The 24134-nt window shown below is 42.5% G+C and overlaps 2 protein-coding genes across 2 annotated transcripts in view; both read right to left on the reverse strand.

Moving 5' to 3' along the window:
- Nucleotides 1–3233: 3233 nt before the first annotated feature.
- Nucleotides 3234–10659, reverse strand: LOC106584533 (neurexophilin-1). Its single transcript, XM_014169940.3, has 2 exons — nucleotides 10254–10659; nucleotides 3234–4992 (listed from the first exon to the last, which is right to left on the reverse strand). The coding sequence occupies exons 1-2, from the start codon at nucleotides 10326–10328 to the stop codon at nucleotides 4231–4233; spliced, it is 837 nt and encodes a 278-aa protein (XP_014025415.1). The 5' UTR covers nucleotides 10329–10659; the 3' UTR covers nucleotides 3234–4230.
- Nucleotides 10660–11063: 404 nt separating this feature from the next.
- The window catches only part of LOC106582184 (thrombospondin type-1 domain-containing protein 7A-like), a 103015-nt gene continuing 89944 nt past the window's right edge, over nucleotides 11064–24134 (reverse strand). The window contains exons 21-29 of the mRNA XM_082962675.1: nucleotides 23887–24004; nucleotides 19744–19889; nucleotides 18336–18510; nucleotides 17564–17737; nucleotides 16424–16519; nucleotides 16204–16289; nucleotides 15628–15847; nucleotides 14907–14994; nucleotides 11064–13186 (exon numbers count right to left, since the gene is read on the reverse strand). Coding sequence (XP_082818801.1) covers nucleotides 13096–13186; nucleotides 14907–14994; nucleotides 15628–15847; nucleotides 16204–16289; nucleotides 16424–16519; nucleotides 17564–17737; nucleotides 18336–18510; nucleotides 19744–19889; nucleotides 23887–24004 — 1194 coding nt within the window. The 3' untranslated portion in view covers nucleotides 11064–13095. The remainder of the gene's footprint in view (nucleotides 13187–14906; nucleotides 14995–15627; nucleotides 15848–16203; nucleotides 16290–16423; nucleotides 16520–17563; nucleotides 17738–18335; nucleotides 18511–19743; nucleotides 19890–23886; nucleotides 24005–24134) is intronic.

Here is a 24134-nt window from a genome sequence, read left to right on the forward strand (position 1 = left end):
AGGCGGGGTAGCAGCAGAGTAGTTAAAAGTAAAAGTGGCATTTTATACATCAACTGGTCATGAATCATAAATACTTTTATTTACATGTCTAGATATGTTTTTTTTTTTCTGTAATTGAAATGGGGCCAAACATATTCAGACAAGGGAGCTGGGCTCAGCCTCTTCGCTCGCTGGCAATACATAACGGTAGCAGGGAAATACAGCTACATTGTCCCCGCTGATTGGAGGGCTAACACAGATGGTGGGTAGAGGAATGTGTGAGAGGCATGTAATCCGCTTAAGCCTCATGTAATTTACAGAAGCCAATGGATCCTTATCTTAAAAAATGTCAATACTTACTTAGGTGTCATCTTTAGATCACACCATTTCACACTTACCATTGATGCTACATCAGAACGATTCAGCCCTACTTAGCGTAATGTGTAAATATAATATTGTATACCCAGCTGTGTAACTATTACGCTAAATTGGGTCATTGTCCCTATGATCAGAATGTGAATTTGATTAATATGGTCAAAATGTCCAGTTGAAAATGCTTCCTCAAGTCACCTTTAGATAGCCCTCTATGGAACATTTGATTCATGGCTTGATTATCTTTATTCTATTGAAGCAATAGGTTGAGTAATAGTTGACCTGCTTTGAGTTACAGTGAAAGCTGTTGGAAATATCCATACAGAGTTTGAAAGGTGTACCAGCTGACAACATGAACATGTAAAAATAGCTTCAGAAACTATCTTAATGAATATAATGTGAGAATGTGTAGGTGTGGAAGCCTACTGTTCCCGAGAGTAGCATAGACAGATGTTCATATGGTGGGCCAATTGCACTCAAATTATGTCAAATATGAATTATCTTCATACAGTTGAATGTTGAATAGAATTACATCCTTTTCCAAATGGCAACAATTTGCCTGGAACTGAGTGACAAAAGTTTAGCATGTCAAATATTGCTGCACGAGCAGTTTGACAGGATTAATAGAGCGTAAACTTAATTTCACGTTGCCACAATTCATTCTATTCATATGGGCTAAATAGTAGTATTCATTTTGCAGCATATTTAGGGGCGAAGTATTCATACCTAGTTCTGCCCAGGGGCATTAATCCAGACTAATGAAACGATCCTATCCTCTGTGGCTTTTTAATCTATTCACTGGGAAAGTAATTGACAAACCACAGTATGTGCATTAGGATAGCTCCATCACCAAAGGACAGCTGTCACTAAAGCAATTAAAATGACAAAGTTTAATTAATTCTCTCTAGTTTTACCTGATATGAGACGTTCACAATGAATGAGCTTTCATTTCCAGGATAGTAATAGCGTTTGGACGAGAGCAATTCATTTGTAATTCAAAAACCACAAGCCATTGTCTGCTAGAGCTTTAATACGTCAGTATTTCACACAGAAATGAACACCACAGATTCAAAGCAAAACACAACATGAATTCTGCAATAACATAACAAGATATGAAATGACAATAATGAATTACTCTGGAATTAGATGCCAATTGCACATACTCAAATAAGTCATTTGACATCCCATCTGATTATCTGTTTATGAGTGATGTGCTATTTGGTCACTAATATAGATGTCTTATCAGATAAAGTGCTAGGCTAACCAAGTGTACCTAGCCCTACATATAGTAAGTGAAGGACTGCAACAAGCATGATACTTAGCATGCTTTTAGCTTAGCTTCTTGAAAAAAGACCAAGACACAGTTAATTACGGAGCCAACTACCTCCGACACCAGGAGAGCAGGATCCCAATAACTTTTTAATCCACCTAAATGTCAAGGCAACGTTTACAGGTCTCCTCCTCCTCCCAGTCTCCAATGGCTGCCAAAAGGCCAGCGGTTAGTCATCTGTTTACTCCTGCAGCTGCTGGGTGTCATTGGGAGTCTGAAGGAGAAATCCCCTGATTCTATCTGCCATTTGTGACAGTTCCCCAGACCACATTAATCAGGAAGTTCTCTGAGAGCAGGAGGAGACCGGAGGCTTGGTGTATGGCTATGGCCCAGGACAACTGCACCAATGGACTGGATCTGGTATGGGGGATAATTCACTCATTAAAAGCTTTGTGTTAGTCATGCAGTAGTATATTACAGATGGAGGTTTTCATTCATAGAAATGGTACCAGATAGAGCTTAGACTCAGAACCAAGTGCAACTATCGGACATCATAAAAGAGTGCAGTTGAATTCATATATATATATTTCAAATAAATAATAATTAGCCGTACATCAAGTATAATATATTACACAAAATGAAGACGAGTGTCCAGTTTGGCAACATATTTAACTGATCTTATACAGAAAATGACTCTTTATAAAAATGGAAGACCCATTCGAATAATATAATCTGAAACATTTGTCATCCAGTAGCCATGATGACAGATAACTGCTCTCAATTTATGAGTCAAATGTTAACGTTTTTTTTTTCTGTCAGCTTTGTTCATTCACATCATAAATCCCTGTTCACACTCTCTTATCACATAGGCCCCTCTCTTCACAGGAAACAAACCCTATTTCTTATAAAGTACCTTGTCAAATCTTCCATTCCATTTTTCAGTTGTGTCAACATCAAACGAGTCTGTGTGCAAGTGTACAGTACTGAAGACCCTGCAGTAGTTGACTAGTTAGATGTACACTGCAAACCGCATAAAAAACTATACCTCAAGGTGCCTATCAACCTCATAAAGGATTTCTATTCCTATTGTGTATCAGTGTAATTCCCGAACATTATTCTCTCACACAGGGATGACAATCACAGTGATGGTTCTCAGAGATGTTTCACAATCAGCTACAAGCATCACATTTGCATAATGAAAGCTCAACGGCCAAATCGAATACACAGTATCATTATCGTATAGTGTTATTACATCATCATCCAGAATTTGCGTTATTGATGTCAGAAGTGGTTGTTATAATGTGTGGAGAGATGCCCCTGCAGTTTAATACATGTCCTCTGGCAAGCAGCACATTTTATGCTGTAACGTCCTTTGATTTCATTGATTTAATGTTTTATAGCGAACAGAGTGGGGACTCTTTACTGTGTTTTTTCCTCATGGGGCAAACATAAATGGTCATTTTTTAAATATTGAAATACACTTAGATCCATAATGAATGAAAGTCCTCCATTGATCTGATTTACTCTGCATTAACTTGTGTCGGATAGGATATAACTGAGGGCAAGAGATTGCTATCAACATGGCATCAATGTCAGAGCTGAAAATCATTGGTAACATTTTTTTCTTCGTTATCTACCAAAAACAATGTACACTGAGTATACAACACATTAAGAACACCTGCTCTTTCTATGATATAGACTAACCAGGGGAATCCAGGTGAAAGCTATGATCCCTTATTGATGGTATTGGTTAAATCCACTTCAATCAGTGTAGATGAAGGGGAGGAGACCGGTTAAAGGAGGATTTTTAAGCCTTGAAACAATTGAGGCATGGATTGTGTATGTGTGCCATTCAGAGGGTGAATGGGCAAGACAAAATATTTAAGTGCCTTTGAACGGGGTATGGTAGGTGGCAGGCTTCACCTGTTTGTGTCAAGAACTGCAACACTGCTAGCTTTTTCATGCTCAACAGTTTCCTGTGTGTATAGTCCACTGAGACTGAAAAAGAAACAATTTGAAAGGATCTGTATTTCTGGCTGTCATACAGATACAAACAAGCAACGAAATAGATGGCACGTCTTAATGCGTTCTGACACTTTCCTTCACAGTAAGTCGACATCTACCTATTTCATTTCTGCTTTGTAATCACCAGTGACAAACAGAAATGGACAATGAGAGAGAAAGAAAATGAAAAATGCTATTCCATCAACACACAATTAGAAGATCGAAACAGTTTCTAATAGAATAAAGTGGGCTTTATCAGTTATTATTTACATAATGACAAATCTTCAGAGAAGGCCCCGGCTGAGCACTTTCTTATAGCTACTGTAGAGGGTCAAAATACATGAGTAAAAAGTATGCCAAGCCAGGAAATTTTGCGTCCTAAATGCTCGTACAATGGCCATAGGGAAGGTCTGCTCAGTGTAGCGATCTCACAAGCAGCAGGGATGCATTGGCTTTAATAATACCTTTTAACAGTTCTGTTCCGACAGTAAAGCATCCTCCTCTGTTCTATTGAGGGCCGTGCCAGCCTAGCTCAAATCAACTGACACCTCTCAGGAGCGAATGCCCTGTCTGTCTCTGTTCCTTTCCCTTAGCCGCTCAGCCAATCACCCTGTGGGGAGGTAGGGAGTATCGCTGTGGTAGTTGTAATCCGGACACACTTTCTGCACCAGCTTGTAGTCGGTGCTGTAGAAGGAGATGTAGATGCAGATGACTTTGAAGGGCTTGGAGCACAGCCAGGACACATGGCTCTGGGTCTGCTCCTGAGGGCAGCTCTGCGAGGGGTCGTGGGAACACAGCGACTTCCTGGTGCCCTTCTCCACCTTCTCATACTCCACCCTGCAGTTGAACAGCTTGGTGTCTTTGGGCTCGAGGACCGTCGACTGCTGCAGCTGGAACTCCACGGCCTTGGTGGGCGGCACCAGCCCCACCGACACATTGCCCTGGCCCGTTGCGTTGTGGCGGAAGTAGACGCTGAACGTGCCGTTGCCGTGGTCTACGATCTTCCCGGTGATCAGCAGGTTGAGCTTCACTGTCTTGATGTTGGAGTGGAAGTCGCCCCAGCCGAACATCTTCTTGAACTTTCCTGTCTTGACGATGGGTCTCCTCTTGGATCGGGAGCGGGGGTCATGAAGGCTAGAGGTGTTGTGGAGCCAGTCCCAGAGCTCCTGTTGAGGGTATGGTTCCAACTTGTCATAGTTCAGATCCAGGCCAGACAGGTTCTTGTCATAAAAGGTCTGGGAGAGCAGACGACTGATGGATAAGTCCTTGCTGGTGTCTGTTGTCCAGAGGTCCTTAGCTCTTGACTTTGGTCGCTCTGACTTCAGAACGTCTGAACTTCCAGATGCAGATGAATGGGCACTTGTAACCTGTGGAAAACAAAGAGACATTACAATCCTATATCAATGATAAAACACACCAGGCATGCCATGATGGCATAATGGCATAAACCATTAAAAAAATAGGTCTGCTGTGTAAGATAAAAGTGATATGTCCTTGTTTCATAAGCGTCATAAGGGACAGACCAATGCGCAGTGGGTATAGTGCTCATCTTCGTGTATTTATTTAAAGAGAGTGAACACTTAAACAAAATAACAAAAGACAATCAACAGTTCTGTAAGGTACATAGACTATACAGAAAGCAACCACCCACAAAAACACAGGAAAAACAGGCTGCCTAAGTATGGCTTCCAATCAGAGACAACGAAAGACACCTGCCTCTGATTGGAAGCCATACCTGGCCACACATAGAAAAAGAAACAAAGAAATAGAAAACTAGAACCAAAATCCCCTAGAACCAAAAAAACCCCAAACACACAAAACAAACACCCCCTGCCACGCCCTGACCATACTACAATTACAAATGACCCCTTTACTGGTCAGGACGTGACACCTTGATATGCCATTGTTTTGTTTTATACAAAAAGATCATACATGAACTGTAGGTCTGAAATTGCAATAAAGTCAATTCCCATTTGAAATTCAGTGATGCTGAAGGTCGTGACTAATGGATATAGTAAGAATATGAGACAAATCCAGTGCATGACACAATTGCCTCATATGAACACAGTGTCCTTTATCAAGAGTAAGGACATTCCAATCCTGCCATACATATAGATGACTGAAGCGTTTATTCAGTAGCCTACAGGCGTGATGCAACACCAGACTATTACCCGTGAATGTACCCTGAACGGTTGATTGATGATTCCTTTACTCCGGCCCTCATAATAATACAGATGACAGGGCTAAGATTCCCACTGCACTTCATGAAGAATGGTGACAGTGATGGCCTAACCCCATCTGTGGAACGTGACAGCAGATCTATCTGGGCAAAGTCTTACATCTTGTACCTTTACCTCAGATCAATACTAGGAGAATAAGGTCTTCTCTCTTTCACAAAGTTCACTGGATGACATTGCGGTAGGGTAGTCAGTATATTGTAACAGTTATAGTGCGAATGCATGTTAGATTTGGACATAGAATACTTCATTTGAAAAATATCATTTGTGGTGCTCAAACCTAATTTCAATCTCATCTTTGTTTTGGGCCAAATATGACTTCATACAATGAACATGAAAACTATGAAAAAAATTGTGCAAAAACCTAATTATAATCTGCCATCATGATTTAATTTCAAACTTTTCTTCAACAATGTGAGTTATAAAGGGGACAGTTTACTAAACTCGGGTTAAATAATTGCCTCCTTATAACGCTGAAGAAAAGTTTCAAATGAAATCACACTGCAAGAATAGAATGACTTTTATGGTATTTTGTTGCACTTTGCACAATTATTTTGCGCTAAGAAAATGTCGCTGCAATGTTCTTTAACTTATACATTTGTGTTCTCCATCTGAAAAGAAATAGGAAAGGTTGAGTGCTTCAGTTTCATTGAATAGGAAGCATGACCCATAATTCAAATAAGCCCCATTTATTTCCCAAGGCTTTCTCTTTCCTGATTCATTAGCAGTGGGGTCTCCAATGACCAAATGAAAAATAGCTTTCATAGAGCTGTAATTACCTGTGCTGCTAAATGACTGAAGCTCAATCTCAATGGATTCCCCCTATTCGGAAGGACAGCCAACCATTTTTTTCTCTCTCATTTAACCTCTATTTATCCAGGAGAAAGACTCGAGGTTAAAAGCTTATTTTGCGAGGGCGACCTGGAAAATAAAATATTTCGTTTTCCCTTTAAGGATCTCACAACATATATCCCATTTAGTTGATTCAGACATGTTTCTCCTAAGCAATCATATGCACAATTACACTGTATAGGGTACATCTTATATTCCCAACATTTTCTTGAGCGCTAGCTTGGTCCTTACTGTCTTGTCATGAAGGTTATTATACTGGGTTCAACACTGACATCCAATTAGCTTTCATCTGAAGCACCTGACAGCCTGTGCAAACTGTCATGGTCGGGATTAGAGGGCTCCATGTCACATTCACAGAGACCCCAATTCACGGATTATAACCAACCTGTAATCCACACGACAGAGATTAGGCAAATCAAGGCTCTCCTGACTAAACCAACATTTACATCAAGGCAGCCTTGTCTGAGGAAACAGGGGAAAAGGCCAAGATTACCTCGCTCTGTTTGAGAGCATGTGAGACGGAGAAGACAGAAAATTAAACATGTTTTGCTGGTGTTAAATGGAGGTGGAGAAACAGGTTGTCACCAACAGCTGTACTGGGGTGAATTTGAAGAATGTGAGGCATTGCTCATCAGCCAGTTCTAAATCTCACTTTTTGTCAATCTTACCTGTGGCCTCAAACAAACCAGAATTCCTGCACAATTACACAAATGCTGGGATGATTTTATCATGGAGGACATACCCTGTTAAAACCTTATTGGAAATACCCTAGCGAGTCCTATTGAAAATACCCATAGACATAATGTGGTAGACACAGTAGATGGATGAACCTGAATGGTATCTCTTCCTGTTAACACATCCTTTCCCTAGAGAGAGGAAGATAAAGTATGGTACTGTACAGTAGCTTCCCTTAAGATAAGGAGGATATGCAATATGTTAAAATCCCCATATAGCAACAATGTCTTGTTCTGATAAGACAACCTTGGTAGCTAAAAAACACCTAGGAGAGATTAAAAATGTGTGAGCTTTCATTCACTGAAATAGTACTGCAGCTGGAACTCCTAGGGGGGTTTCTGGGGCAGACTTGTCTCTGACAGATTGTTACCATTTTAGCAACTAAATTGAGTGAATTCTGGGTGCTGCGATTAGCTGACACTTCCGGTTAAACAGTCATTAGAGCTGGAATGGTTGGGACCAGCTATCTCTATTCCTATTCAAAGCAACAATGTCATCCATCTTGTTTAGGTAGCTGAAGTGGTTTGTTTACCATAACTTGGCTCAGGATTTTGTGTTCTAGTGAAACAAAATTGCACCATGTTGATGAATCAATATACATCCAAGAATCATGGCCAATCCACCCATTCTATTTAGCATATAAAGGATCTTCACTGATATGACATACTTGAGGTCCCTTTCAACTCTCAGCTACCATATGTGCCTAAATGAATCTCAGAGAGCACCTTACAGCACTGGTCAATCAGAACCATTCAGAATCTGTGAGTCCGCAGGGACATGATTCCATCGTTCAGTGAGCAGAATGGAATTGGATCTAAGCGCAGTAAGACTGTATACATCTCCAGGGATATGTTTTAGGGCAGATGTGGCCTACTCTTCTCCTGGAGAGCTACTCCCCGCAGGGTTTTGTTCTAGCACTAATCTAACACTTGATTATACTAATCAGTAGCTCTCCTGGGGGAGCTGGCCATCACTTTTTTAGGGGATCGTTTGGTTGTACTGATATCCAAATTGATCTTGGAAAATGTAGGATTTTCTTTCTCTGATGTTTTCATGGATCAGCTATAGCATTCTCAGAGATGAACAGAGATCAACGTGAAATCACCAGAAAGCTCGGTCTCCATGTTACCCCCACTGTTACCTGAGGGGGTCAAAGATTATGGGCTTTAGAGTGAGGCATCTCAAGACATCTCAAATAGGTGTGAAATAGAATGATAGACTATCAAACATAGAAAACATAGGGCGGTATTATCGCCGTGAGGTCTGTAAAGGATCAAAACGGTCAGCAGTTGGACTGAGGGTATTATTGTGGCAAAAAATACAAAAAATAGACTAGTTTCTCCAACTCACCCAGAGGATAAATACATAATCATATTATTTCACACACGAGTTGGTTCAAAGGCATCCAAAATAAGTTTGGGAGGTTCCCATGGGTCTGTCAATCTGTCGAAGGAGCTCGAGGCTAGAGTTTAGGATGCGCGGAGCACGAAACAATTATGAGCACCCCATTAAAGCATGGCGAAGCAATTTGGAGGCGAAGCCTGGAAAAACCTTCACATCAAGTGGTACAATTGAGAGTAAACACTTTCTATACATCCAACACTTCATGTTTACAGTACTGTAATGACATTTTACAGTAATATAGTATTAGTTTAATATAATTGCATCATAATCCACTGAATAAAAGTGTTCCTAAAGAGAAGGCTTCATTAGTTCAGGGGATAAAATGATTAGTGAGACTAGTCAAGTGTGAAATTGAGTTTATAATTTTCAAGACTGCGAATTCAATTCGATAATGGGAGTTAAGTCGTAGAAACAATTAATATTAATTGACTTATTTCAATCACTATGCAAATGAAGTGCTGATAACCCAAGGTAACTATTGAAGATTAGTCAACTTTGTGGGATTAAGTTAAAATAATGTGTAAGAGACAATTGGGCCTGTTTCTCTTGCTTGCCTGTTGACAGGTCTACCTCATGCAGGGTTACTGTGTACCAGAAGATTATTAACACAACTGGGATGTCAGAAACTATGATGGCATAACAATAAAGATATTATGTCAAGCTTATCAAAAGGTGAAATGTCAAGCACTTTTCAACTGAATTGAGTGACTCAAATGGGAGAGTAATCTGAGTTGATTGATTCAAATTAGATCTACAACAATCAGAATGGGAATGACAAAATGTTTCCCTCTGCCCACAACACAATAGTACATCTATTAAAACAATAGATAAGTCAAAGATGTAAAGATGTAAACTTCATATTCATCATCTCCAGCACCACCCCAACATCAATATATGTGAAAATGGCGCGTTTCTATGTTTTGTAGTAAAAAAAGATAAAGGAAGATAAGTGTTTCCAATGACATCGTCGGTGTGCGTCGTGTGATTTTAACCAATTGTTAGTATGCATTGCCTACTAATTGTCTACTAATTGGTTGACGAGGTCATTGGAAACAGTTTTATTCCTCTATCTTCTTTACTACAAAACATAGAAACGCGCCATTTTCACATATGTTGATGTTGGGGTGGTGCTGGAGATGATGAACATGAAGTTGAATTATGGTGACATTTCCCTTTAAGAGTAAAATCAAAGACTGGTGCTCTCCAAGGTGCTGAAAAGTATACTCAAAATATGTATGCAGCACATACATTTACCAAACACTTGTGAGTAAAAAGATCTTTGGAAAAATGCTATGGCACAGACAACATCTGTACATTTAGCTGGTAGCTTTGAACTCAAGATTTCAAAAGACAGAAACACTTATTTTTACTAGATCATTTACAACAAAAACTCAACTTACCATAGAAATGAGTGACAGGAGAACAACGCACCAACATGTGGACTTCATTCCTCTTGGTAGTCCTTCACTTTTCATGCCAACCTGTACGCAAAACCCTTTCTTGAAAAAAATCGAATTGACTAGGTAAAAATGCCACAACTAGAGATAAATGACAAAAGGAAACCTGAAAAAGACCCTGGAGCAAATAGCAGGGATCAATCTTCAGATTGGCTGAGGGTTGAAAATCAAATGCTCTGTCTATGTTTTCTCTATTGGAAGATATGAATGATACGGTCTTTGTTGCAGGATTAGTGGCGGTGTTGCGTGAATGGTAGTGCTTGTAGGTCTGATTGTCAGTGTGATGTGATGTTTTATAGAGCGAGAGAAAGAGAAGAGAGAAAGAGGCAAAGAGAGAGAGAGAGGGATAGAGAGAGGCAGGAAGAGGGAGAGAGAGAGAGAGAGAGAGAGGGGCGAGAAAGAGGGAGGGATAGAGCGAGGCAGGAAGAGGGAGAGACAGAGAGGCGAGGAAGAGGGGGAGAGAGAGGGAGGAAGAGGGAGAAACCGAGGGAGAGAAAGAGAGAGAAAGGAGAGCGAGGGAGGGAGTAATAGAGAGGCAGGAAGAGGGAGAGACCAAGAGAGAGAAAGAGAGAGAGAGGAGAGCGAGGAAGGGATAGAGAGAGGCAGGAAGAGGGAGAGAGTGGGTAGAAAGAGAGAGTTGGAAAGGAGACTGCAAGAGAGCCTTGCAATATAACTTTTCATTTGTGTCTAGAGAGACATCTAGTGGTACAGCTAACATAATGACAGTACACACTAGAAAGGCATCCATCAACATTTTCACTGTTAACTTAGTATGTTTATAACATTTTCTTCATTTATTTTTAGTTTTACTTCCGATACATATATAAACAATCTTTACAAAACGACGGAGTCTTATCTTTTTTTTTACAACACACGACTTGCTTCAAGAGAACCCCCATCAGTAACATCATACTTTGCAATATTCAAACTAAACATTTCTGTGCAATACAAAATAAATGTTCACATATGTTGACCTTTTTTTAAAAAAAATAAAAAAAATGTTATTATTTACAAGGAAAACTAACAAAAAAGTAAACATTCTCCTCATCAGCTGTTCTTCTAGCTATCAGGCAGTGGTCGAATTCTGCCACTGTAGAACAGCGGCGTCCTATTTCCTCTGTATTCATATACTGTAATGAAGGCTGCTTAGATGGACCTCGATATATACAGAATATATGATGTGATATTGTACGCCGAGAGAACAAACTGCATCATTATCATATGTCTAAGGGCACTATGATATGGGTCATTGTGAAAAAGGACATTTCGATAGTCTTAAGCCAGAACTGAAAGCAACTGTAGTGTTCCTAGAGCCTTTGTCCAAGAAAATGGTACTGTTTAACGTCCGTCTAAATTCGTCAATCACCAAATTCATCAATCATTCATCACATGAATCAATGACATACAGTTTAAACCAGTGCTGCACCCATTATTAAATATGTTGGTTTCATGAATGTATATGGTACTGTAGATAGTTGATCATTGACAGTAAGGCAGAAGTTAGGTTTGCGTGACATTAGAAGTTAGATAAAAATACAATAGTAGTCACACACATTGTTTTAGCTTTAGAAGGGTTTTGTTGTTTGCAAAACAAGTTATCTAAAAAATAAGAAAATCCATTTGCCCATTTATCTTCCATGTACATATGGGCTATGTTTCATATTTACAACATTTAAACCATTGGAAATATCTAATTGTAAGCAAGAACAGAATCAATGGTCCTCATTTAAGTAGTCTATTCAATTTCCTTCGGGCATAGACAGGGACAATACCAAGCAAACTACAGTATATAGACCACAAAAGATACTGGGCCAAAAACAAAACGAGTTGTGACAAAATAAAATCTATACATATTTACTATTGATTCACACCCTCTGTGTTATAGAATGTGACATCATCTCCAGTTTTCATGTATCCATGGCCTTGAAAATGCCTATTATTTTCACATTTTGTTTCCAACTGCATATGGTTGTGTCTTAAGAGAGGCAATGTTCTATGGCAATACAACGTATAACTCATCATGTGCATATCATGCTGCACTAATATAGTGCAATAATAGTGCCTGAAACAAAGCAAAGGGGAGACAGGCAATAGATCCAGTAACCAGGGATTGTTTCTCATCTTGTGTTCTCTGTCTGTATATGTTTATCCTTCAAGATAGGCCACTGCCTAGGAATCAACCGGAAACCAAAAGTATCTCTTTGTTTGCGACCGAAGAAGGAGATTTCAGTCAAAATCCAGAAAGGAAAGGAATCCAAGCCTTTTCATGGAGATTTTCTTCCCTTCCCTGCGGTGACTTTTGGCAACGTGCGAACCGTCAGTGCATCCTAAGCCTCCAGCTACTCAATGTTTCAGTGACAAGCAGAAAAACACGGCAAAGAAATGAGCTTGTGCTGTTTGTGTTCAAGGAGAAAAAGTTTGTCTCTTCGCAGCAGCCCTTCCATTTGAAAGCAAAAAGGCCAAACAAAAAAAGGCAATTTCATCATAGTGAGTGGAGGCCGTGAAGGTATTTTCTTAAGGAAATATCACAAAACAAAATGGGGGGAAAAAAGGAGAGCTGCTGCTTGAATTGGACTAAACCCAAATATATCTAAGTGGAGAAATGTTTCCTCAATTCCAATCTCCATTTAACTCATGAGGACCCAAAATGGATTCAAGGTGGTCGTTGGTCTTCTTCTTCTGATCTGCAGATGAAAACATCCCTGTCCTTCCTATGATGGGATATGTCTCTTTGTTTTTACGGCAGGAATGGTAGGACTCTGGAGGACTAGGCTATCCCAGAGTCCTACATGTCAGCGTCCCCGTCATAGGCTAGGGTGAGAGGTTTCAGTCGGTTGTTCATCTGCCTCTGTCTCTTTGGTTTCTTTGGCTTTTTGCTAAGAGGAAGAGTAGACAATATGTTACTACCCTGCCTTACAATATGTACACTACAGTGCAAGTAAAACACCAGCAGCACTAGAAAGTGGCATACTATTATGTCAGTTATAACATATCGCTGCCTTTGTTCCAAATTAACGACATCTCTATTAAACGGACATTTCGGAAGACATGGGCATATTAAAAAGATAAAAAGCAAGTTAAAGGTATTAGTATGCCCATTTGCATTAATATCTGTGGCCATGCTTCACTTGACATCTATGGCTCTGAGCTATAAAGTACCTTTTGTATTGGCTCTGACAGTGCAAGAATATTACAGAGCTATTTAGCAAACATCACCATCCTAGGAAAAGAGAAGCACTATTGTTGTCCTGCAATCATTAATGCCTCAAAAAGATGCATGCATAAACGCTTACTTCGACTGCATGCGTCCATATTTCTTGATGGTAGTGTGAACTTCCGTGCATAACAAACGTCAGCAAAATAATAAATGTTTGTGACAATGTATGGTAAATAGAGGATAAACAGGGATGAGATGGCAGAGGGGATTTGATAAAAGCAGGGGAATGTCGCTCCTGCTCTAAAATATACTAGCTATTTTTTATGGCCACCAGAGGGCAGTATGTCACCATCGTTGTGCCATTTTACATTCAGGAAAATGAAAGAGTCTACAGGAAAAGGCCTGAATTCAGTCTTAATGTTTTTTTTTTTTTTTTTTTTAACCTTTATTTAACTAGGCAAGTCAGTTAAGAACAAATTCTTATTTACAATGACAGCCTACTCCGGCCAAATCCAGATGACGCTGGGCCAATTGTGCGCACACTATGGAACTCCCAATCATGGCCGGATGTGATACAGCCTGGATGCGAACCAGGTACTATAGTGACGCCTCTTGCGCTGAGATGCAGTGCCTTAGACTGCTGCGTCACTCGGGAGCCCAAATCAGTCAATGGTTGTCACATTAGTAGTCACTTAACCCTGGTCACATATTTTGTTCCAGGCCAACACTAACACTTCTGAGTTAACTAATCTTCATCTTGAGTCGTTGATTAGTAATTGAGTGTGTTAGGGTCTGGAGACCACTGCCCTAAAGGTTAATGATTTGGTGAAGGTAAGGTCATCCTAAAGTTGGAAGACTTCCTACGACCAGGTTCTATCTGGAGCCTACCACCTATAGTATGAGGGACCTCTAGAAGGTGATTTCCTGGGACCTCACCTGCACCAGCAACTTCACACAGCTGGTCAGGCAGGACATGTCATGTGACACTGGTGGAGGGGTCACAGATCAGGGGTCAACGATTGGCACTGCAGCTGCTCTTTAGCTGCTGCCCTGGCCGCTGCCCTGGCCGCTGCTTTGGCCACTGCTTTGGCTACTGCTTTGGCCCAACTCTTGGCAATCGGGGCACATATAAGTCAACTCATGTACATTTTGGCCCATCCAGACCACCGTCCCATTGGCATTGGACTCGGTGGCCTGAAGATAGCGGCGGAGGACGCTGTAACTGCTGCTGGCGACAGACGGCATGAAGAAAACAAAACAAACAACAAGAAAACAATAAATACACCAAAAAGATGAGGGGGGAATGAACCGACTAACCACTAAATGAAAGGGTTCAAAATCTAAAATCAAATTGGACCAAAACAAATCACTACGCGGATTTTTTAATGAATGATGAAGGGATGGATGAGTAAAAAAGGACAAGCTCAGAGCGGACTCACCAAGCTAGGTATATCATAGACACTATGAACATGAGCAGTACCAGGGCTCCCGCTGCTACACCATATACCCACATCTTCAGCTTGCCATCTGTGGAGGAGGGAGAGCTGTCAGTTCAGCTGGCTACACGGCTGACTGGGTCTACTTTCCATTCGTTTCTGGCTTTGAAAATGTTGATCTGAATTGTGCATTGGAGGACATGTCTAGACAATCTCAACCTGTTGAAAATGGTAAGAGCCCAAGTGCCACTTACTGCCTCAGTGACATGCAGCACTCTAACCAGAAAGCACTATGGTGTTAACCAAGCAAATTAGCTAAGAGCGTACAGGACATTAGCATAATACATAGTATCTCCTGTATTGGCTGCAATCCTGTTGCAGCATCTAACAAATCATCAGCCACGTGCTTCCTTTTCATTTCATGCACTTATTTCGCAATGATGAAGCAGTAGCAGAGAAACATTTTCCTCTGACCCAAACTGTTCCTCCCATCACTTCACATTCTTGCTATATTTGCTATTGTCAGAAGTGTGTGCAGAAATGTAACTCGCATAAACCAAAAGCTATAAAATCTATTTACTGTGGTCGACGTAGCTGCATCTGTAAGAAATAATGCCCCCCGCAGCACCTATCAAACTTTCATGGGTTTACTTTTTGTACTCTGCACCTGCAAGTTACTGAATGTGTGTTCACTACTTTTACTCTAGTGACGTAGCTGGTTCACCTGGTCCAAAGGGCTGCAGGTACCAGGTGCGTCCGGTGTGTCCAGGCTGTATGGTGGCAGGCAGGGTGGGGTTGATGGCACGGCTGGTCTTCACGTCAGTCTTCTTGTCCCCGGCTGTGGGGATCTCCAGGATGGGTATGGGGGAACACTGGTTCAGCTGGCCACTGGAGGACATCACCATCACCTCGGTGTAGCCCTCCTCGCACATACACACGCCAGCCTGAAGGGGGCAGTGTTACACAAATACTGGTCACTGCTGTGTGAATATGTTACTATCTGTCGAATCCTTGCTTCCTCTGTCCTTGTTTCCTCAATTCCTTTCAAAGCTAATTGGAGGAGGAGGTCAGAGGGAGGGACCTTGGATCCTCTCCTTTGATGCACTTTGAAAGGAATTGAGGAGACAAGGATGGAGGAAGCAAGGATTTGACAGGTATTAATGCTTTCAGACACAACCACGGTTGTCAGCTTGTCACTATCTGGCCATGCTAGAATGGACTGAAGTGCAATGCGTTCAGAGCACAAACCTAATCTGAACCACTCTCACTAAACATAGATGACTACCCGTGAACAGCTCACCTCAGTGCAGAAGGACATTGGCATTTGACACGGCGGGTCACAGGAGTTGTTGTCGTCCCCTGGAGGATTGATAGCGGGGCATCCTCCTGTAGGTCAAAGGTCACCAAAGATGGATCAGATGCCATGTGATTGGTCAGATCTTTAGGCTTTGATGTCATCTCTAATAAGGTATATGGAAAGAAGTGCATTAAGGCATCATTGAAGGTTTAGTAGTGCCTACCTGTGACGTTGAGTCCATCAGAGCGCTGACACCAGGTGACACGAGAGGAGCCTGACCACGTGCTGCTCATCCACTTGTACTCAAAACACTCCCCATCTGTTAGAGCACAAGACATAATGATATCGATAAGCCATTAAGCCAGGTACAGAACAGAGCCAAATTGAATTCAGATCAGTTCTACTGAATTAAACGGAACTTAATTGAACAGAGGGGTGTGGTTCGATTTTTACATTCTGGATGAAAGGCTCAGGCTTTTGCTAGATGGCTTAGCATGAACGCTGTTAATGTTTCATCAATATCTCCATCAGTGCTCCAAGTGACCCTTATTCTCTAGGGAGCCCTCTGTAACTAATCACCTGCAAAACCAGTTCAACTCTATCGTAAATGAGCAATCTAACCTTGAAAAAGTTTGATTTTTCTCTCAGTGCTCGCTGGCTACAGTATCATCGCTACAATCAATACAATAGATTTTTTATAGTGTCATCGGTCAGGGTATAATGATCTGGGGTGTTTCTCTCTTTCTTCCTCTCCCTCTTTCTCTATTCCCCATATTGCTTCCTCTCCCCTCTCTTTCACTCCTCTCTCTCCTGTTTTTCCTCTCCATCCCATGTCTCGCTCCTTCCCACTCTATCTCCCCCTGTCTCTCCTTCTTAAAGTGCACCGGGCCACCCCATTCCCTCTCCCTCCTGGGCCCACAGTGATGCTTATAAACCAGGTCATCCCAGCAATGGCTGCTGTGGGGCGGCCGCAGCAGTGGGTGAGAAAACGTGGGACTCCCCAGACAGAGCCCAGGGGAACATAGTGGGGGGTTGGGGATTCACATAACACTGTATGCTCTAGTCTAGTCCAACATGAATAAGATGCCTGAGGGACCATGCTAGTACTGTATATAAACATGAGGAATTTGTTTTGCCATATTTTGACCTGGTAAAATAAATTCCTCATGGGGAAAGTTATTTGACTTTGATGAAAACATAAAACCTGGGTTGTATTCATTAGGCACCAAATGGAAGAAAACAGACTGAAGCGGGAAGGGACAACCTTAATTGTCCAATAAAAAAAACATACATTTTCGTCTTCCATTGCAAAACATTTAGCTTGTGTGCCCTAATGAATACAACCTTGTTTTCCCAGTCTCACCAATGCAGGGTCGGGACTCCCAGTCCTGGTCAGGACACAGCTGGACATTCTCAGGCTCCTGGGCCATGACGGCTCGCGAGCGCACCTGGACAGAGCCAAAGTCCACGCCGGCCCCTTTGGCACACACACTCAGACACGGGCTCCAGTCAGACCACTCCATCAGGTAGCATTCACCTACAGAGAGAGAGAGGAGAGAAGAGAGAGAGAGAGAGTGAGTGAGTGAGTGAGTGAGTGAGTGAGTGAAGTGAGTGAGTGAGTGAGTGAGTGAGTGAGTGAGTGAGTGAGTGAGTGAGTGAGTGAGTGAGTGAGTGAGTGAGTGAGTGAGTGAGTGAGTGAGTGAGTGAGTGAGTGAGTGAGTGAGTGAGTGAGGAGAGAGGAGAGAGGAGAGAGAGAGAGAGAGAGAGAGAGAGAGAGAGAGAGAGAACCACACAGTTGTTAGCCTCTTTGTTCCATTTGGAGTGATATGCCTAGAGAAAAGACAACAGAGCAAGAAACACAACTAAAGCTGACCAAGTCAGGCTTATTAAACTCTTGGGGTTGAAGAACGTCTATTACAGTTCAAAGCAGATTGTTGTTGATGTAATGTATGTGTGTATCTGCATAAAAAGGAGATGTTATGAATTCACAGTGTGCTTTTTCTCTATGCTGTTTTTGTACAGGACTTGGCTTCATCTAGATCTATGCTACCACCCACACTACCACGATGCACAATATAAGTAACAGCACACCTACATAAGACGGGAGCGCTGTATACAGTTAGCTGGTTGGTTACCTGGACAGGGCAGAACACAGGTCTCCTTCAGTATGATCAGTTTGTCTCTGTTGACAGCCAGCTCCAGACCTCCACACAGCTCCTCCTCCACCATGCTGCCCTCTCCCTCTCTGGAGCCGTCCGACACGAAGCACGACAGGTTCCGGTAGCGAAGTCCCGCTCCGCATACCACCTCCTGGGGGAGACAGACACAAACACACACACACACACACACACACACACACACACACACACACACACACACACACACACACACACACACACACACACACACACACACACACACACACACACACACACACACACACACACACACACACACACACACACACACACACACACACACACACACACACACACGCACACACACGGAAAAGTCAGATCATGACCTCTGTGTCTGTTAACTGAGTAAAAGGGTCAAAGAGAGAATAAGACAGTGTGTGGTGTAGTCTACCTCCACCCTGCACTCAGACCAGGGAGAATAAGACAGTGTGTGGTGTAGTCTACCTCCACCCTGCACTCAGACCAGGGAGAATAAGACAGTGTGAGGTGTAGCCCACCTCCACTCTGCACTCAGACCAGGGAGAATAAGACAGTGTGTGGTGTAGTCTACCTCCACCCTGCACTCAGACCAGGGAGAATAAGACAGTGTGAGGTGTAGCCCACCTCCACTCTGCACTCAGACCAGGGAGAATAAGACAGTGTGTGGTGTAGCCTACCTCCACTCTGCACTCAGACCAGGGAGAATAAGACAGTGTGAGGTGTAGCCCACCTCCACTCTGCACTCAGACCAGGGAGAATAAGACAGTGTGTGGTGTAGCCTACCTCCACTCTGCACTCAGACCAGGGAGAATAAGACAGTGTGTGGTGTAGCCTACCTCCACTCTGCACTCAGACCAGGGAGAATAAGACAGTGTGAGGTGTAGCCCACCTCCACTCTGCACTCAGACCAGGGAGAATAAGACAGTGTGTGGTGTAGCCTACCTCCACCCTGCACTCAGACCAGGGAGAATAAGACAGTGTGAGGTGTAGCCCACCTCCACTCTGCACTTGGACCAGGGAGAATAAGACAGTGTGTGGTGTAGCCTACCTCCACCCTGCACTCAGACCAGGGAGAATAAGACAGTGTGTGGTGTAGCCCACCTCCACTCTGCACTCAGACCAGGGAGAATAAGACAGTGTGTGGTGTAGCCTACCTCCACTCTGCACTCAGACCAGGGAGAATAAGACAGTGTGAGGTGTAGCCCACCTCCACTCTGCACTCAGACCAGGGAGAATAAGACAGTGTGAGGTGTAGCCCACCTCCACTCTGCACTCAGACCAGGGAGAATAAGACAGTGTGTGGTGTAGCCTACCTCCACCCTGCACTCAGACCAGGGAGAATAAGACAGTGTGAGGTGTAGCCTACCTCCACCCTGCACTCAGACCAGGGGCTGTACTGCCACCTGTAACAGGGTCTGACTGGACAAGGTTTCCACTGCTCCAGCTGAGAGGGACAGGGACGCCCGTCTCCCTGGGACCCCTGCACCACCACCCTGCTACGCCACATCCGCCCTGGAACACAAAAATGCAGTGGCATCATTAATGTGAGACACTCACTGGACAATTTGTCTTGTACAAATGTAGGATCTTAATTTGATCACCCTGTTGCAGGAGAACTTTCCTGCAATGCAGTGTAGTGCATTTGAGGTTAAAAAGGCTCCTGAAGTAATTTTCACTTTGAAAATTCAAACTTGATTTTTCCCTTTCTGAAACACCTTCAAAAATATCCATGAATTATAATCCAGATAATAATTCACATTTCCTGTTGGTGTGGATTATTTTCCTGCTGTAGCTAAACTGACTCAAATGAAGATTCTAAATCTGTAGTCGTTACAGTATCACATCTACCTAAAGACATGTAGAAAGTCTGCAGACATTGGGACTATTTTATTCAGAAAGAATGCTTTGACTGTAATTCACATCAACATATGACTGATGTCTGAATAGGGAGATGCATGAGCAAGGTCTAAAAACCAAACGCAGCAGTGATCTCCGTCTAGATAAACGCATGTCTATGATGTGTTGTTCCCTCCTGTATTCTTTTCCTTTCTTTTGAATGGAGCAGCCTGCTCCTTTGTTTTAATGTGAGGTCATTCACCATTCAGTGCATTCATTTCAATTGGCTCACGAAATGTAATTACAGTATAGGCCTACAAACAGTTACTGTGTGTATTTATGTACATGTGTGTGGACTCCTGTGCGTCTTTGCGTGTGTGTTAATGTATTATTTATAGGTTACTGTATTAGTCGTCCCTAACTGCTTGACAAAGGCAGCTCTTGAAAAAGCCTGCTACACTGTTCTGTGCTCCAGCCATATTGATTACCTCTCTACTTCCACTCTTCCACTTGAGCAAAATGACTTTTCCTTTCTGTTCTGCCAACTACTGCCTTCCTTTTATATAACAGCAGTACAGGACCATATGATGTGGTGAAGTCTCTTATGTGTAATGGATCTGGTGTGCTGCAGTTTGAGCATTTTGTAAGCTTTCTTGATTCTAAAGGCTTTGCAATGTGATGTATACAGTAGTTATACTAAGAGTGTATCATCTCAGATGAAGTATAGGTGTTAAGTGAGCTAACACACACACACACACACACACACACACACACACACACACACACACACACACACACACACACACACACCACACACACACACACACACACACACACGGATTGTGAGTTGCTGTAACACACTGGTACTTCAAGTACTGCAGACTTAATGTCCACCTCTCCCTCGCATTCATTCCTCTCTTTCCACCCCTCGTATAAATCCATCTCACTGCTTCCATGCCACATACTCTTTCAAACCCCTTTCTCCGTCTCTGTTTTGCAATTGGTCACATATAACAGCTCATTTTCCAACACAGAGCCAGCAATCCTCTCTCTCAACCAATCAACAATGAACACCTGCTACCCTTATCAGACAGTAAAATACAACATTCTCCATCAGACATAATACTACCTCACATCCTGTTCTAGCCAACAGAACATCCTCTATAGATCAGGTGAGGATCCCCATTGCACCTTTAGCCACTCTTAAAACACTTATGTCTTGCCTGTGATTTAGCTGCAGGTGCTAGAGGCTACAGGCTGGCTGTTACTTCAAAGGGCTTCCCACAGGGCCGCTAGCAGACAGACATAATAGGACAGAATCAATTGTCTGATGCTGTACAACAACAAACAACAAAGGATAGAGCAGTCTTGCGATGTATGATGCAATCTCTCTCAGCTCAATGGTCAGTCTTGCAATTATTTGGGGGGAGTTCTCCCAACCCATGAAGAGTGTGACGTGTGATTGTTTTTGCGCAGACGGAGATCCCCGGGATCGTTGGTAATCTGACAGTGTAGAGGAGCTGTTGATTTAACATGGGTTGATAGCACAGTGAACGTAGAAAGGTGTGCAATCTATTACGTAAGGCCATAGGTTGAACGAAACAGAGTGAGATTTGAAGATACTGTATGACCGTGTTTAATGCCGTTTGTCTCGTTTGTAATGTTTGTTTTTTTCCAAACCCTGGCTGCCTGAGATATTTTGTGATATTAGCTTGAATAGAATATTTGTAGGAAACAAAGCATTCAATTGTTGAACATTCAAACGTTCCTTCTGTAACTCATGCACTGTATCTCATATGGAAACAATGTTCATATAACCACCAAGATGAGTCTGGTTTGATGACCCTCAGGAGAAGTTAACCCATTAAGTGTCCTTCAATTCTTCTTGATCATCTCAGACATTTACCTAGGAGCCATTGACAGTAAAAGGATATAGGTATATATATACAGTGGGGGAAAAAGGTATTTGATCCCCTGCTGATTTTGTACGTTTGCCCACTTACAAAGAAATGATCAGTCTATAATTTTAATGGTAGGTTTATATGAACAGTGAGAGACAGAATAACAAAAAAAATCCAGATAAACGCATGTCAAAAATGTTATAAAGTGATTTGCATTTTAATGAGGGAAATAAATATTTGACCCCTCTGCAAAACATGACTTAGTACTTGGTGGCAAAACCCTTGTTGGCAATCACAGAGGTCAGACGTTTCTTGTAGTTGGCCACCAGGTTTGCACACATCTCAGGAGGGATTTTGTCCCACTCCTCTTTGCAGATCTTCTCCAAGTCATTAAGGGTTCGTGGCTGACGTTTGGCAACTCGAACCTTCAGCTCCCTCCACAGATTTTCTATGGGATTAAGGTCTGGAGACTGGCTAGGCCACTCCAGGACCTTAATGTGCTTCTTCTTGAGCCACTCCTTTGTTGCCTTGGCCGTGTGTTTTGGGTCATTGTCATGCTGGAATACCCATCCACGACCCATTTTCAATGCCCTTGCTGAGGGAAGGAGGTTCTCACCCAAGATTTGACAGTACATGGCCCCGTCAAATGATGCGGTGAAGTTGTCCTGTCCCCTTAGCAGAAAAACACTCCCAAAGCATAATGTTTCCACCTCCATGTTTGACGGTGGAGATGGTGTTCTTGGGGTCATAGGCAGCATTCCTCCTCCTCCAAACACGGCGAGTTGAGTTGATGCCAAAGAGCTCCATTTTGGTCTCATCTGACCACAACACTTTCACCAGTTGTCCTCTGAATCATTCAGATGTTCATTGGCAAACTTCAGACGGGCATGTATATGTATTATTGAGCAGGGGGACCTTGCGAGCGCTGCAGGATTTCAGTCCTTCACGGCGTAGTGTGTTACCAATTGTTTTCTTGGTGACTATGGTCCCAGCTGCCTTGAGATCATTGACAAGATCCTCCCGTGTAGTTCTGGGCACCATTCTCATGATCATTGCAACTCCACGAGGTGAGATCTTGCATGGAGCCCCAGGCCGAGGGAGATTGACAGTTCTTTTGTGTTTCTTCCATTTGTGAATAATCGCACCAAATGTTGTCACCTTCTCACCAAGCTGCTTGGCGATGGTCTTGAAGCCCATTCCAGCCTTGTGTAGGTCTACAATCTTGTCTCTGACATCCTTGGAGAGCTCTTTTGTCTTGGCCATGGTGGAGAGTTTGGAATCTGATTGATTGATTGATTGCTTCTGTCGTTACCTGTATAAAAGACACCTGGGAGCCAGACATCTTTCTGATTGAGAGGGGGTCAAATACTTATTTCCCTCATTAAAATGCAAATCAATTTATAACATTTTTGACATGCGTTTTTCTCGATATTTTTGTTGTTATTCTGTCTCTCACTGTTCAAATAAACCTAACATTAAAATTATAGACTGATCATTTCTTTGTCAGTGGGCAAATGTACAAAATCAGCAGGGGATCAAATACTTTTTCCCCCCACTGTACATATATATTTTTAAAATTGAACCTTTATTTAACTAGGCAAGTCAGTTAAGAACAAATTCTCATTTACAATGACGGCCTACCAGGGAACAGTGGGTTAACTGCCTTGTTCAGGGGCAGAATGACAGATTTTTACCTTGTCAGCTCGGGGATTCGATCCAGGAAACTTTCAGTTACTGGCTCAATGCTCTAACCACTAGGCTACCTGTCTTACCATCCAGTCCACACGTGTGCGAGCATTCCGACCAGGCCGACCAATCAGACAGCTGGCAGTTGACAGGACACTCCACCACACAGGAAATGTTCATCTGCCACTTCCTCTCCAGGCTCAGCTATGAAAGAGCGTGATCATTATCACTCAGTTACAGTATCAGTCACAACACCTATCATAGTGGCGTTTTGCAACAGACTGGTACAGCCAGCCCAGACCCATTACTTCTTACTTCTGTCTGACCCCTAGGT

This window comes from Salmo salar, chromosome 02, assembly GCF_965601325.2.
Source record: "Salmo salar chromosome 02, fSalSal1, whole genome shotgun sequence".
Classification (NCBI taxonomy): Eukaryota; Metazoa; Chordata; class Actinopteri; order Salmoniformes; family Salmonidae; genus Salmo; species Salmo salar.

Excerpts from the sequence above, each read along its gene's own strand:
- LOC106584533 (XM_014169940.3), bottom strand. The coding sequence starts at position 10,328 with ATGAAAAGTGAAGGACTACCAAGAGGAATGAAGTCCACATGTTGGTGC. Across the intron at positions 4,993-10,253 it reads TCCTGTCACTCATTTCTATG|GTTACAAGTGCCCATTCATC; the intron begins GTAAGTTGAGTT and ends TGTTTTCCACAG.